The sequence below is a fragment of the Nyctibius grandis genome, chromosome W, assembly GCF_013368605.1.
Source record: "Nyctibius grandis isolate bNycGra1 chromosome W, bNycGra1.pri, whole genome shotgun sequence".
Lineage (NCBI taxonomy): Eukaryota > Metazoa > Chordata > Aves > Nyctibiiformes > Nyctibiidae > Nyctibius > Nyctibius grandis.
The window spans coordinates 14,878,380-14,895,425 of NC_090694.1; the positions used below are offsets into that span (position 1 = coordinate 14,878,380).

The window sequence follows — 17,046 nt, forward strand, 5'->3', positions numbered from 1 at the left end:
TTTGATCCCAGAAAACACACGCAATTTTATCTGATCACATGGTTTTGTGAGTTAAGTAAAAAATCCCCACTCTTCAAGACCTTAAAATTACACAAGATTCTCCCTATTTGGTTGTGACATGTGCCTTTAAAAAGTAAGTTTAGCTTTCAGAGGCTGGTACAATGAATTATTCTGGCCTTAGTTTTATTACCGAATGATATATCAACATATGACGTTATGGCTTAGACATAGAAATAGAGGGTGTTGGGTTTTTTTAATGGAATATCATCATGATTCCTACTCTTAATAAAAACCATAACAGTAAAGAAAACCTTTCCAAAGCAAACTGTTCACATCTTTTCAGTTTCTGAAAAAGTGGATTGATAACTGATACTACCTTTGCATCTATACCCAGTTCAAAAGAAATACTGGAATACACTGCAGAAAAGTTCTGTTATGTTAGAACATCTGGCAAAATACTTAGATGAGGCAGAAATCCTGTTTCTGCACAACTACAAGTTGCTAGTGTAGTCTGAGTGAACCTTGCAGGTGTAAAAGCTATGTCTGTTTTGTACTCAGCATATTCCTGTTTTAAATAATCCTTGAAGGAGCTTTGAATAATTGTTGCTACCATGTTTCTCCAATGTCAAGCACCTAGTTGAGCAGAACCAGCAGTAAAGAATAAACTACTGGACTACCTCAAAAATAATCATAATTTAATAAACACACTAATAGAAATGCACACACAAAAAATTGTTTTCCATTTTGTTCTAAACCTCTTAACAAATGTAAAATGACATAGTGTGGCCCCATAGATGGTACAGTTAGAAAAATCATGTTTGCAGTCAGACTTTCCAAGGTCAAGATGGTGCTTTTCTTCCACAGCATACACAACAAAACCTCTGTAGATTACAAATAGACATATACTAGATAAGAAAAATATGACCAAACAAAATCTAATGTCAATAATTTTGTTCTCTGTGTTTTTCTTTTTTGGATAAACAGAAATAAAAACATCAAAATAGCCATGAAGTGGTGCAACTGGCACCACAAAGACTTCTATGGGATTCACCAGGGTTACGCAACTGCTGTGTTAATACCTCTTACTCCATGGTACATTCCCATTCTCCCTCCACCCAGTATATGGCTGTACCAGAGTCCAGAAGGGAAGCAAGTGTGCCCAAGACTTTTTTATGCTCCAGTGACAGACAGTTACTTTTGTGTACAACCTGTACCATTGACAGCACTTGGTTCTCTGGTCCAAAAAAATATCTGGATAAGGACTGGAGGCAAGATGCAAAGAACACATGCACACACCAAGAGCACTTATTTGTCTGCTTGTACAGCCAACAATACATACTGAGAGCATATGTTCTCAAAACAAGAGTCATAGTTTATTAAAGAAAATAAAATCTAAAAATAGAGGAACATCTTCAAACAAACTACTTGGCACATAATTTACATTTTGAAAATTTTCAAGAAAAACTCCAAATTTGCAAAAGATGTACATGCAATCTATTGTTACACTGTATACAAATTAGCTAACAAGGTTAACTAAAAAAAGCAAGCCAAATTTTAACTCTACCCTCTTGGTCACATGAAGAAAAATGGAAAGTCATCAACTTGAAACAAACTTAATTAGCATGAAAAAACCCTTAATCATAACAGCTTTTTCACAGTATTACTTGCCCCAGCCAAGGCATACATTTCATGAACTCTGATGCACAATACAGTCTAAGAGCTGAGAAAACCAAGAGCCACATGAGAATTAGAGAAGTGTAAGAAGGGATTCAAAGCAACTCTGTCTCTGTTACCCTCCCAACCCAATACTAAGCTCTGTTTTGTCAAACTCAAGACTGTTCACAGAAGTCACTTACTCATAACAAATAATTTTCTACTTATCCAATATCTTAGGTCCACCATAATATTAAATAATCTACAGAAACCATTCAAAATGTATATACTTTTTTGCTAAAATTGAGGCATGCAACAGAGGCTTTGTGCTTTGATTCTGGAAAAGAATATTGTCAAAAGGAAATTAAAACAAACACCAATGTCAAACTTAAGATTTTCTTTGATGACCTCCTTTTCCAGAAATAAAACACTGGACCTTTGTCTCATGCCTCACCTTTATGTAGTCACTTAAATTTAGACTTTGTATTCACTTTACTGTAAGAATTGAGGTACACGAGGTCCATATTCTGAAAATAGGTAGGCATGTGATCAGAATCACATAGTGTGAATATGTAATCAACTCTAATGTTTAGACTTTATACCTACTTTATTCAGGGAGAAAAAAATGCAAGAAAAAAGTAGACAGTGAAAGTAATTATGTGAATACCTCTATCAGGAAATACATCCCACTATAAATAAAAAACTAATACTAAATCAAACATTCGATAAAAAAATTGGTTAATTTATATTTTTTTTAAAAAACACAACTCATTTGCTTAACAATTAGTCAATTTTCTAAACCAAAGCTGAATTGTATAATAAGAGGAAGCTTTCTTGCATTTCAGACATTACGACTTTTACCACATAGGAAGTGCAAACTGCAAAAGAGAGACCAACAAAATCTTCAGAAAAAATGGCCCATTTTAGCTGATGGTTTCTTAATTTATGGCAGTAAATCTTATTTCAAGCAAATCTTGTGAGCTAGTAGAAATGAACGATGAAGACATGAGACTGAAGAGATTTTAGTAATTTCACATAACATAAATGGAACATAACTGGATCAGTCAGTTTCCCAAAAAATGTTTACTGGGGGAAAGAAATATTTCCTTAAAGTTTCAGAGGAATTTTAAGAAAATATTTCAATCTGAAATTATTTCAGAATTAAATGCTGGATTATCTAAACACATAACTTGTACAAATGAATGAACTAATTAGGAATAAAGAAAAATTATATTTATATTTGTATATTAAATATATATTATATAAATACCCATATAGATATATAACTACTATTAATAAAGGAAAAAGTCAGAATCGTTCCAAGACTGTGACATCTCACTCATTACCTTAAAATAAACTCAACTCCAGATCTCTATTACATAGAAAAGGTGCCCTGAGAGTATTTAACATTTTTATTGTCAGAATGCATGCTCACATGAATGTTTCTTTTCAGACACACAATAACAAAAATAACTATGTGACAAACATCTGAAGTAAAAGAGAAAGAATACTTATAAAAAAGAAACAACAATGACAAAAAAAAGCAGCTAGAAACATCTTTCTATAGTTATTGTCCTTCAACCCCTGCAGGAGTGATCACAAAATCTACAAGAATCTGTAAGCAAGCATTTTCACCACCCATTCTCTCTACTAGCAGTAAAATGGTGGAATTGGAAAGATAAAACATGGACATCACACCCCACACATGCTTTTGTATATGACTTATCACTTCCCGTTAGCAAAGAGTAGTTAATCACTTAAAATATTGTGTTTTAAAAAAAATAAAGTGCTTCTCTTAAAATGAAATACAAAAGGAGGAATGAAGAAATTTTAACGCACTGAAAAATGATTAACTAACATTGAGTTTTCAAATTTATGTCTACGGTATCCTATATTTGGCATATATATTCCATAATCAAGGTCCTACTCTTTTCAAAATTAAATGTTAGTGCATGCATGAACTTACATGTGATTAATTCACTGAATTTTGGGGGCTTGCAGCTGTTCTAAAATGTGAACATTTAAGTAAGTTTGCAGAACTGAAGGCTTAGACAGTCTCCTCATTTCATATAGGTGAAATTACCTATAATTTTACTGGGAAGGTGAAAAGTGTTTGCTTGTATATTTATGTTTATTTTTAAGAAAAATATTCTCAGCTCTTTGAGTGACCCTGCTAACCTACCTTACCTCTGATACACAATCCTTTTTCCTATACTTGGAAAAAAAAAAAAAATCTAAAAGTTGCTTCTGTTGGGATAAAATATGAAATAGTAAAGTAGAATATAAGAGATGGAAACAAGTAATTTACAAATTCATTGCAGCAATACAGACAAATGCAAGAAATCTCTGCTCTAACCAAAAGGTAAACAAATGAGGGAAGTAAGCGACATGGTATGAGGCCAGGATATAAGTTACTACATTGATAAAAAGATGATTTTTAAAAAAGTTTGCTTCAATTATAATGAAAAATGAAAACAGTAGAGAGTAGGACAATATGGTAAGGTCACAGGTAAATAGATAAAAACTTTATAAGGTCAAATGTACTGGAGAGAGGCCAGATAGGCACGAGAGGAGTAAATGACTGACAGAGGGAGATAGTTAAAAAGAAGAGAAAAGCAGTTGGGGAGAGACTGAGATCTATTTAGGATTGTGGAAGTCCTTGTAGAAGCTCATTCTTTATGAAGCACTGAGGAAGAAATTGTTCATGGCTTTATTGAAACCCCTAAAGCTCTTCGATGAACACTCTCATGGGAGGAAATGTAAAGCTAGCTATTGGGGAGCCAGTTTTTACCCCATGTCAAACAAGGCTCCTGAAAAAAGTAATCTTTAATTTCTTTATCTGAATAGATGTTAATTGATTACGATACTTGAAATCTTACTACACTCTCTTCCATGTTGGCTGGCTCTTAGGTAGTCTATTTCTTGCCAAAAAAATTGCATCATGAGCTTCACAGTATTAGAAGCATTTAACTGTCTGCAAAACTTCTATTTATTGGGTAATTCTTCTTTATTTTTGTGTCTGGAGGAAGACATCCAAGAGTACTAGGATATGTCTAATACTAACTAACATGACTAGTATAAATCCCTTTTTCCTGCAACCTGCTTTTAAGCTCTTTGCTTCAGGTTTGAGACACTGAAGAATACTGTTTGCACAGATGGCACAGTTCAGTTTTCTCCATCTGCTTGAAGAGCCACTTTATTATGTGTGTTCCAGACCAATAAGCTGTTCTTTAGAAGCTTTTCATTTCAACATCCCAAGAATATCATTCTTTTTAAAAAAGGACAGAAATCCCACATGTTCTGCATCATCTGAGAGTCAATGAACCTCATACACAGCTTGCACGCTGCTGCTTGGGATTCAATCCTTCATACTCTTTTCATATCAGGTGAGGTATATGAGGGAGGTCCTTTTCTCCAACCTATGTTTGTTCAACATGAAATTTCACTCTAGAGATCCAAAACATTAAGACTCTCAATTGTTTACTTGAGATGAGAATTTAGGTAATTTGACTCTATACCTGATCTTGATGTCTGTCTTTTGTCTGTTTGTTAGAGTAGATTCATCCGACTTATGAGGGGGAGAAATTATCAACAAAGTAAACTTGGCCTTGAAGATAATGTCAGTAAGATTTTGGACTTTAAAAGCATTTTCCCATACCTGCTTATTTTAATTTTTAAACATTCCCTATAGGAAATAGGCTTAAATACAGAAACAACTTCAGCAATGGAACCACTCTTTGAAACTTACAGCAAATTTCTTAGTCTACAATAAGATGTAATTTTATGTTTTCAGTCTCTATATTTTCTTGTAACCTGTTCTGTTACTATCTTACTCACATTAGGTATCTCGTTATAAATATTTAAGAAGTCTCACAGGAAATTATGAGCATGGATTCAAGTAAGATTTCCTGCCTGCTAACCACTACTCAGTGACACCTTCCTGACATTCTGTAAAAAGAGGCAACTGTCTTCTGGAAATTACATTGAAAGGGAACAATAAGGAGTAAAAGTGGTAGTAGTTCTTTAGTACAGTAGTAGATTTATTTAGTAAAACTTCTGTAACAACAGGAGAGAAAAAATAAAAAGCCATCCTTCAGCAATATTAGACATGAAAAAAGATAGAAAAGGAGAAACAGGGGAAGACATTACCTGGAGCAATGGCTTCTAAGCCACTATGGACAACACTGGGAATGTCAAAAGATAAAAAAAAATTAAAGTTAATGGTTTTCTTAATTCAGTATTTGAAAGAACCGACAGGAACATAGATACCCAGGTCAGATTTCTAAAAAGACAGTTTTTAAAAAGATTTAAAAATATATACATCTATATCTTAGATTTTAAAAAATTGAATTTGAATGTCAATGGTTCCATGTGAGTTACTATTGTACATTCACAAAAATTTTGCAGACAGGCAATTTTGAGAATTGCTCAAGTCCATTTCTGTAAAAAACAGAACAAAAAAAAAAACACCTAAGGCTTTTCTGTATTTTATAAACTGCTTCTCCAAAATTCAAGATGCATATAAAAACTTCACAACTTCTGGTTAAAAAATAATGGAAACACAGTAACATTTACTCAAAACGAAACTAAAAAACAATCCATAAGCCATCATTTCCTATGTCACATCCCTAAGAGAAGAGATAACCCTCACCCATTATCTTAAACCTTAGTAGAGCTCATATTCTGGAGTTGACAAGAGAAAGAAGTGTGATGAAAAGTGTGATGAAAGAAGTATGATACAATGCTAAATCTTTCAAAGAGCCTAGATTATTATAATATAAGACAATGCATTTCAGACTCTGCCTCTTTAATTATATTGGTGACTATGAAGCCAACACAATGCTGGAAGAACTAACTTCCTTACTCTAAAACATGCCTCTTCCTACATTGATGATATTAAAATAATCCAGCCTAGATGTCATTTTTTCACTGTACAAAGATCCCAACTGTCTATTTAACTGAACTTTTTGAATTTGATAAAAGAGTCACTTCACTCTCTTTTCTTTAGGCTCAGCCACATAAACAGCTTGAGCTGTATTTTCTAAGCTATTGTGCAAAACAAGTACTGTGCTAAAAATATGCTGTTACTCAAACGTTAAGATATTCTCTCCAGAGACTGAATTTCCTGATATGAGATTCAAATTAATAGGAAGTTCCCTTCTTGTGTTTTTTAGGTTGCAAGGCTAATGAGTTTGCTTTCAATTGAGAAAAAAGAAAAAAAAAAGACAAGTTTGCATTTTTTAATTCCCCTGAATCAAAAAATCCCCAAGTTATTAAAGGAATTGCATCTTTACTCCACACCTAGCCCTATTAGAACGGATGGGAATGCTTGTGAAGTAGCTGAGCGCAAAGACAGACTCACTCACTTTCAGTCAAGTTATTTTTATATAGAGAAAGTGAACAGCTCTAATTAGAAAGGTCTGGTCACGTGTATACAGCTATGCCACATCTAACTAATTCACTTCAACTATATAAAAACATTCTATATAAATTCAACACTCAATTTGAACAATAACTGTAGAATATATACCTTGTAGTATAATACAAGGAAACAATTTATTGATTTATAATTAGGACTTTCATATACTACAGCAAAGTGATAGTCAATATAAATTCTGAAGAAAAATGTGCGCTTCACAATCAACTAACTTTTCAAGTCAGCTTGTTAGGAAATGCAGTGCTTTATGTACAGCAAAAATGTGGAGCTGAAATACACATGCAAATTTCCTTTTTAATAGTAGTTATACCAGTTATACATTTGATTTCAATTTCTGAATGGAAAAAAATGGAAAAAGGCTAATCAAAGATAAGCCTTACAAAATGCTTTAAATGTATTTTCTCTTTCTAAATTTCAATTATATCATCACTTTCAAAAGAATTTGCTTATTCTAAGGCCTTGTATCAAAAGTTTTATTTCATAATATACTCACACACAAGCAGATATCCCCACCCTATTTTTCTAATAATTTTATTTTTTCCCCACATAATATTAATGGAAAACCTTAAGTAGTACTGGTACAAATCAGAAAAATGGCTTAACTGTGCTCTGTCCAGAACATGGGCTGGGAGGAAAGGAAAAAAAGATAACTAAAGTCACAGACAAATACCAGCCTGCCCTTTATCCTCTCGCTATGACAAACCCCCCAGACATCTTGTTAAGAACAGCACCTGTGTTGTCAGAGCAGTGCAAAGGGCAGAGAACTAGAGGCAGGACTGGAAGAAGCCCTTTTCTTCTAAACTTTAGGTAGAATATAATTTGTACGTGATATATATTTTTTAGAGACTTTCAGTACATTTCCTAAAGATAAAAGAGGAAAAGTTTCATCTATGGAAATAAACAAAAATCTCACCTTATTATGTTCATACTTGTATGGGATTTTGAGGGTATCCATAGCTCTGATCATGGCCTGCATTGCTGTAAATATATTCTGGTACACCAATTTTGTAAAGCCCCTTTTGTCTTCATCAGAGTAACCTGATCCATGAATGATTCTCATCTGTTTGATGAATGTGCTTTTGCCACTCTCCCCTGTGCCTGCAAGACAAATAAGAAGAATATACTTCAGCCACTGGACACAAACATGACTTTTCTGCACAAAGCAGACAGCTTGTTCAGTGCAGGGCAGAACACTGTCAAGTGGTTATGGTGCTTGCTACAAGGACCAGTTCAATATCAAAACAGCAGTAACACAGTAACAACCGAAGCAAAACTGAATTAAAACTTTTATTTTGAAGACAAAATAGAACTAGAAAAAAAAGATAGCAATGAGTTAATAACTGGACTGTCGTGGTTTAACCCCAGCTGGCAACTAAGCCCCACACAGCTGCTTGCTCACTTCCCTCACAATGGGATGGGGAAGAGAATTGGAAAAGTAAAAGTGAGAAAACTCATGGGTTGAGATAAAGACAGTTTAATAGGTAAAGCAAAAGCCTCACACACAAGCAAACCAAAACAAGGAATTCATTCACTACTTCCCACTGGCAGGCAGGTGTTCAGCCATCTCCAGGAAAGCAGGGCTCCATCACACGTAACGGTTACTTGGGAAGACAAACAACCATCACTGAACGCCCCCCTTCCTTCTTCTTCCCCCCAGCTTTTATTGCTGAGCATGACATCATATGGTATGGAATATCCCTTTGGTCAGTTGGGGTCAGCTGTCCTGGCTGTGTCCCCTCCCAACTTCTTGTGTACCCCCAGCCTACTCGCTGGTGGGGTAATGTGAGAAGAGGAAAGGCCTTGACTCTGTGTAAACACTGCTCAGCAATAACAAAAACATCTCTGTATTATCAACAGTGTTTTGGCACAAATCCAAAACACAGCCCCATACCAGATGCTATGAAGAAAATTAACTCTGTCTCAGCCAAAAGCAGCACTAAAACAAAATATACACTCAAAAATATCTAGAATATACCACTGTGTATTTAAAATTATAAGCATAAATTTCCATTCCTGAAGATATAGTTCACAACAACAACTAACTTCAGGGAATTACTAGGAGATGTTCTATCATAAAAATTCATAGAGTAAGAAAAAAGTTATCTTGCTTGGTCAACGTTCAGGACATTATTGTAAGCAGCAATATACAACGAATATATAAATTTGTTAGAAAGGCAAATAATATAACAATTACAGTTCTGCAAACTTCAACCTCAGAAATATACAAAATGAGCTTTAATTAAAATTTGACTCATATTTGTTAACAGAGAGTCATTACTTCCTTTATATTTCTTTGCATCTTTATACTTTACACAAAGCACAAATAATAACTTATAAATTAACATTCTGAATGTTTAACAATTTAAAGTTAAGGTCTGCTTTTTGGGAATTTCTCACAGAATATATCACACAGCATTTTTTCCTTTGGCCCAATTCAGTCTCTCTGTGATTAGGAGAGCTTATCTAAGCAAACAAATCATATGAATAATTTATAAGGAGGAACTGAAATTTAGAACAAACAGTTGCACAGCCATATGAATGCTGTATGTTCACCTAGCTACTTAGCCCCCTAAGAAATACAATGCATTTACCTGCATGTAGTGCTTCTTAGTCTTTCAGCCTGGATTTTATTTTGATCATTTCTATAAAGCTTTCATGCCTCATTCATGCTCTAATATTTGGGTCCCAGGACAAAGAAAGCCTTATGCTTTACATGATGTTTTAGGTGTGTCAGAGTAGAGTATTTCACAAGCAGCGCAACGTAAGGTTAACGCATGATGCTGTGCTGGCAACCCTTAAGTACTTCTGAGTTAGTACACTGCAAAATCTAACCTGGAAGCCTCTAAAAGCTTTTGTTTTTACTGTGCATGACTGTTCACTCAACTCCTGCTCAGATTTTTGGCTAACACAGCTCATGCTAAGGCCTGATGGATGCTGGGAGCAGTGCCATTAGGACAAAGCCAGAGCACAACTAGGCAGGACATATGGCCAGAAAGAGCTAAAGGGCTATTATGCAGCCATGATCACCTGCAAATTGCTGTCTCCCACAGCCACCATCTTTTGTCTGGCAGTCTCAGTCTCGCCAGAATCTGCTAATTTATGGAAATGGTATAGACCAAACCTCCAAGCTAGAAGGTATAAAACATTAGCTTACCCAAAAAGCTTTTGAAGCAGATCCAACAGCAGCTGGGCTGCCGAGGATTTCATGCTTCCTGGTGTGACGCAGGGGATGCCCACACCATGATGGAGGAGGAAGGATGAGCACTGTCACTGTCGGCTATGTAATTGATTCTTTTCTTTTGCTCATAGGTGAACGATATTGAGAGTTATGGGTTATAAGTTATGAAACCTTATGACCATATGCAGGCCAGACCCAACTCACAGGGAAGTCTGCTGCCTTCCTGGGGCTCAGGTAAGGGATGGAGCCAGGAGGCTTCCTGAACTGGTAAGGCCCTCTGACTACTACCCACTATTAATATTCCAGGTGGGTAGGGATGAGATTGAAGGGAGAAGTCCCAGGGCAATCAAAAGGGACTTCAGGGCCCTGGGGGTTTGGTGAAGGGGGTAGGTGCACAGGTTGTATTCTCCTCAGTTCCTTCGGTGTTAGGAGAAAATAGGAAAAAGACTATGAGAGCGCAACAGATTAATACGTGGCTAAGAGACTGGTGCCATAGGTGGGATTTTGGGTTCGTTGACCATGGGGCAGCTTTCATGGCACTGGGCCTGCTTATGCCAGATGGGGAAAACCTGAGTCAGAAGGGAAAAAGGGTTATGGCCCAGAAGCTGGCAGGGCTGATCAAGAGGTCTTTAAACTAGGTTTGATGGGGGAGGGGGATAAGACCAGGGCAACCACAAATGAACCTAGGGGCGACAGGCCTGCGTTGGGGGCAAGACCGTTAGCCCAGCTGAAGTGCGTTTACACCAATGCACGCAGTATGGGCAACAAACAGGAAGAGCTAGAAGCCACTGTACAGCAGGAAGGTTATGATGTGGTTGCCATCACAGAAACGTGGTGGGATGACTCTCATGACTGGAGTGCTGCTATGGATGGCTATAAGCTCTTTAAGAGGGACAGGCGAAGCAGGAGAGGCGGTGGGGTAGCGCTGTATGTTAGGGAGTGCTTGGACTGTGTCGAAATTGAGGAAGATGGTGAGGATGACAAGGTTGAATGCCTATGGGTAAAGATCGGGGGAAGGTCGGCAGGGCGGACATTCCGGTGGGAGTCTGTTATAGACCACCCAACCAGGATGAGCAGGTGGACGAGGCATTTTACAAGCGGCTGTCAGAAGCCGCCCGGTCGCCGGCCCTTGTACTCGTGGGTGACTTCAACTTGCCAGATGTCTGCTGGAAATACAACATGGCAGAGAGGAAGCAATATAGGAGGTTCCTAGAATGTGTGGAGGACAACTTCCTCATGCAAGTGGTAAATGAGCCCACTAGAGGAGGGGCCCTGCTTGACCTGTTGTTTGTGAACAGAGAAGAACTAGTGGGAGATGTGAGGGTCGGTGGCCATCTTGGGAATAGTGACCACGAAATGTTAGAGTTTTTGATACTGGGGGAAGTAAGGAGGAGCAAGAGCAGAAATTCCACCTTAGTTTTCCAGCATGCTGAATTTAGCCTGTTTAAGAGGCTGGTGGACAGAGTCCCTTGGGAGTCGGTCCTGAAGGGCAAAGGAGTCCAGGAAGGCTGGACGTGCTTTAAAAAGGAATTGCTAAATATTCAGGAACAGGCTGTCCCGGTGTGTAGGAAGACAAGCCATCGGGGAAAAAGACCGGCCTGGTTAAACAGGGAACTTAGGCTAGAACTTAAGGAAAAAAAGAGAGCCTATTTGCTCTGGAAGAAAGGTTGGGTAACTTGGGAGGTCTATAGGGATATTGCTAGGTCATGTAGGGAGAAGATTAGAAGGGCCAAAGCTCAATTAGAGCTTAATTTGGCTGCTACAGTCAAAGATAACAAAAAAAGCTTTTACAAATACATCAACAGCAAAAGGAGGGTCAAGGAGAGCCTCCACCACTTGCTGAATGAGGAGGGTAGTGTAGTGTCAGGGGATGAGGAAAAGGCAGAGGTGCTCAATGCCTTCTTTGCCTCGGTCTTTAATGTCAAGACCAGTTGTCCTCAGGAGACTCGGCCCCCAGAGCCTGAAATTAGGGATGGGGGTCTGTGTGAACCCCTCATAATCCAGGAGGAGACAGTTAGTGACCTGCTGTGCCAACTGGACACCCACAAGGCTATGGGCCCGGATGGGATTCACCCCAGAGTAATGAAGGAACTGGCAAATGAACTTGCCAAACCACTCTCTACCGGCAGTCCTGGTTAACTGGAGAAGTTCCAGCTGACTGGAAATTAGTAAATGTAACGCCCATCTACAAGAAGGGTCGGAAGGATGATCCAGGGAACTATAGGCCTGTCAGCCTGACCTCGGTGCCAGGCAAGGTGATGGAACAGATCATCCTGAGTGCCATTACATGGTACATACAGGATAATTGGGGCATCGGGGCCAGCCAACATGGATTCAGGAAAGGCAGGTCCTGCTTGACCAACCTGGTCTCCTTCTATGACAAAGTGACCCGCTTAGTAGATGAGGGCAGGGCTGTGGATGTAGTCTATCTAGACTTCAGTAAGGCACTCGACACTGTCTCCCACAGCATCCTCCTAGACAAAATAGCTGCCCGGGGCTTGGATGGGTGGACTCTTCAATGGGTTAAAAACTGGCTGGATGGCCGAGCCCAGAGAGTGGTGGTGAATGGGGCAAAGTCCAACTGGCGGCTGGTCACTAGCGGTGTTCCCCAGGGCTCAGTTCTGGGGCCGGTGCTATTCAATATCTTTATAGATGATCTAGATGTAGGGATTGAGTGCACCCTCAGCAAATTTGCAGATAACACCAAGCTGGGTGGGAGTGTTGAGCTGCTGGAGGGTAGGAAGGAACCTACAGAGGGATCTGGACAGGTTAGATAGATGGGCCGAGACCAATGGCATGAGGTTCAACAAGAACAAGTGCCGGGTCTTACACTTCGGCCACAACAACCCCATGCAGCGCTACAGGCTGGGGGAAGAGTGGTTAGAAAGCGGCCTGGTGGAAAGAGACCTGGGGGTGCTGATCGACAGCTGGCTAAACATGAGCCAGCAGTGTGCCCAGGTGGCCAAGAAGGCCAATGGCATCCTGGCCTCTATTAGGAATAGTGTAGCCAGCCGGTCTAGGGAAGTGATCGTCCCTCTGTACTCGGCACTGGTGAGGCCGCACCTTGAGTACTGTGTCCAGTTCTGGGCCCCGCACTTCAAGAAAGATGTTGAGGTGTTGGAGCGAGTCCAGAGGAGGGCGACCAAGCTGGTGAAGGGTCTGGAGGGTCTGACCTATGAAGAACGGCTGAGGGAGCTGGGGTTGTTTAGCCTGGAGAAGAGGAGGCTCAGAGGGGACCTTATTGCAGTCTACAACTACCTGAAGGGAGGTTGTAGTGGAGTGGGATTCGGCCTCTTCTCCCAGGCAACTAGTGATAGGACAAGAGGACATAGCCTCAAGTTTCGCCAGGGGAGGTTGAGGTCAGACATTAGGAAGCATTTCTTCTCAAAAAGGGTCATTAGACATTGCAACGGGCTGCCCAGGGAGGTGGTGGAGTCACCATCTCTGGATGTGTTTAAGAAAAGACTGGACATGGCACTTAGTGCCATGGTCTAGTTGACATGGTGGTGTCAGGGCAATGGTTGGACTCAGTGATCCCTGAGGTCTCTTCCAACCTGACTGATTCTGTGACTTGAATGGTCAATAAGTGAATTCACATACTAGACTAGTCTGGGCAAAAGGGGATTGAGCCCCTGTTTGTCATGTTTGTTAGTTGTATTTCTTAATAAGATCATGAAATAAAGTTTAAATCACAGAGTATATTGTCCTGTAAATTTGAGATCCAAACAAACCGTGACACTGTGGACTTTGTTTTGAAACCTTCAGCCCCATCTCCCACATGTATAAAACAAACTTCTAATACAAGTCTTCCTTACATACACATTCCCAGAAAATCAAGCACAATGTTATATACAGACCTATTTTACCTCCTATGTGGAAACACAAATAGTTGTTATTGCAATGAAACTTCTCCAAAGATGAAAAGTTAGACTGATCCTGCTTCCACAATCAGCCTTCACTATAATCCCCAGACTGTGCTGTGGTCAAGAGCAAAGCACCAAATAAATACACAGACCATCTCTGCAGGGCACTGACTGGCCACCAGGATGTAATCTACCATAGGGGAGAAGTCTTCGTTTAGTCCACACCCAGGGCTAAACAAGAGCAGTTTTGCTCTCACCCAATGTCCCTTCCCCAAATGAGGAAGGGAATTGGGAAAAGGAGGGAGACATGGAGGTTGAAGTTAAGCAGATTTAATGAAATAAAGAAATCAATATCAATGACAACACAAAACAGACAAAACTATACTTATCCACAGATTGCTGGCAAGTTGCTCCAGGAATCACAATGAGGAAGAGGGAGAATCAAAGAGAGCAAGAAAAAAATCCCCCCCCCCATCCCAGCAAGCCCTCCCTTTTATAGTGAGCTTGATGTCAATGATATAGAATATACCTGTGGGCCAGCCAGGGTCAGCTGCCCTGGATTTAACTGCTGAGGGCCTTGATCACCATGGCTGGCCACAAACTGAAACCAAATCCCAATGAAACCAGGACAGGAGAGAATATGACTTTTCTCAAGACTTTATAAAATTACAAACCTAGGCAATGCAGAACTACTGTATACTAAAAAAATGCTTCAGGCTACCCTTAGATCTCAGTTTTTCCCTTTTTCTGAAACCTACACAATGGAGTCATGTTCTTATATATGAAGTGAAATAAAGTACCATATCACACATTGCTTTAATAATTCTGTAATATTTTCCACTTTTTCCTCTAAGATATATGTCACACATTTAGTACAAAATTCTGTTCAATATGAACCCATAAAGCACAGAATAGTATACGGTATGCCTTTTTGACATGATTAACTCTTATCAAAAATTTTGCTTTAACTAATGCATAAGAAAATCATTTGCACCAAATGTCTCTAAATCATTGGAATACAAAGTAACTTCCATTTTTGGACAATTCTTTAAGAGGGAATCCATATTCCTTCAAAAAAAAAAATCATAAAATAAAAATTTAGCCACTGAGATGGTAAGAACATGTTTGTATTATCTACTATAAAATAAAAATTGAAGCTTGTAATTCTTTTAATTCTTTACTGGGAGTTTAGGTAGCAATCAAAATCACACACAACTGTAAAGAAAACATGCTGATAAAGCCATCTGCATTACATTAGACAAGACAGTATTTCAGATTATTTATACTTTGCGGTTCTATAAAAATTGCAATATACAGGTAAACAAAACTAAAATACAAAGAAGAAAGTAAAACCTAAGGAGTCTATATCTTATTCAGCTTTGTGGTTCTTTAATTGGGTGGCACTGTACTAAGGCTTTGTCAGCCTAAGACTGATAATAAACTATATTTGGAGATCTAAAGGTATGCTAAAATTTGCAAAGATTATGATTCACTGGTGTACTCAGCACTGGTGAGGCTGTACCTTGAATACTGTGTTCACTTTTGGGCCCCTCACCACAAGAAAGACATCGAGGTGCTGGAGAGAATCCAAAGAAGGGCAATGAAGCTGGTGAAAGGTCTGGAGAACAAGTCTTATGAGGAGCAGCTGAGGGAACTGGGGTTGTTTAGTCTGGAGAAAAGGAGGCTGAGGGGAGACCTTATCGTTCTCTACAACTACCTGAAAGGAGACTGTAGGGAGGAGGGTGTCTGTCTTTTCTCCCAGGTAACAAGTGACAGGACGAAAGGAAACGGCCTCAAGTTGCGCCAGGGGAAGTTTAGACTGGATATTAGGAAAAATTTCTTCTCTGAAAGGGTTGTCAAGCAGTGGAACAGGCTGCCCAGGGAGGTGGTTGAGTCACCATCCCTGGAAGTATTTAAAAGATGTGTAGACGTGGCACTTAGGGACATGGTTTAGTGGTGGACTTGATGGTTTTAGGTTACAGTTGGACTTGATGATCTTAAAGGTCTTTTCCAACCTAAATGATTCTATGATTCTATGTACAGGGGCAAAGTGTGAAAAGTAATCCTGGTGAAAAAGGAAATCATGGAATATTTCCATCACAGAATGCATTAAAATAGAATAAAAGAATATGAATGATAGATCTAATAAAATTCATGGGATTGCACAGAAATTATTAGGAAGTGAATACGGTCATTTTCAGCACAGGAACTTATGAAATCTTCACATTAACAGCTTCTCTTAGATTGTTATGATCAGGGGGAAGAAAGTCAATATTTTTATACTGTTACTGACAAGAAAAGCATACAGAAAGAAAGTTTCAAGTATTTTTTTTTAAACTATGAAATCAAATATTTCTGTAAAAAAATAAATCCTCTTTAGGTGAAAAGAAAGCTGCTTAGTAGTGGCAGAACACCAAATACATGCATGTGTCTAGGGATTTTCTCAGATACTTCCCCCACAACTAGAATAACTGGGAAGAAAACAAGCAGTTTTATTAACTACAACAAAACAAGGAAAAGTTGAGAATAATGAATCTCCAAGGTTAGTTAAGCAAAGCTGCAATGATTACAGCATTATTCCTGGTGCAGAGTGGGGTTTAAAACTATTACAGCACTGAAGTCAAACCTTGATTTCACTATTTTTATATATTTTTGACCTTTTAAAGTCCCATGATTGGCATTATGAGAAGATCAAGACACTGACTGATATCATACTCATAGCAGAGCCAGGAAGGTAGTCAAGTTGCTTAAATGCAGCAGTAACCCCTTATACACCAACATCATGCACAATTTATTACATTGCTACTAATTTTCCTGGCACACATCCTGCAAAAATGAAACTACAAAATGGTAAAACAGAATATACTTTGAATCATAGAATCATAGAATATCCTGAGCTGGAAGGGACCCACGAG

General features: G+C 38.7%; 1 protein-coding gene across 1 annotated transcript in view; it reads right to left on the minus strand.

Annotated features, from left to right (window-relative positions):
- Positions 1-17,046, minus strand: part of LOC137675704 (guanine nucleotide-binding protein G(q) subunit alpha-like) — a 203,230-nt gene that overhangs the window by 121,863 nt on the left and 64,321 nt on the right. Inside the window, exon 2 of the mRNA XM_068421898.1 lies at positions 8,004-8,188. Coding sequence (XP_068277999.1) covers positions 8,004-8,188 — 185 coding nt within the window. The remainder of the gene's footprint in view (positions 1-8,003; positions 8,189-17,046) is intronic.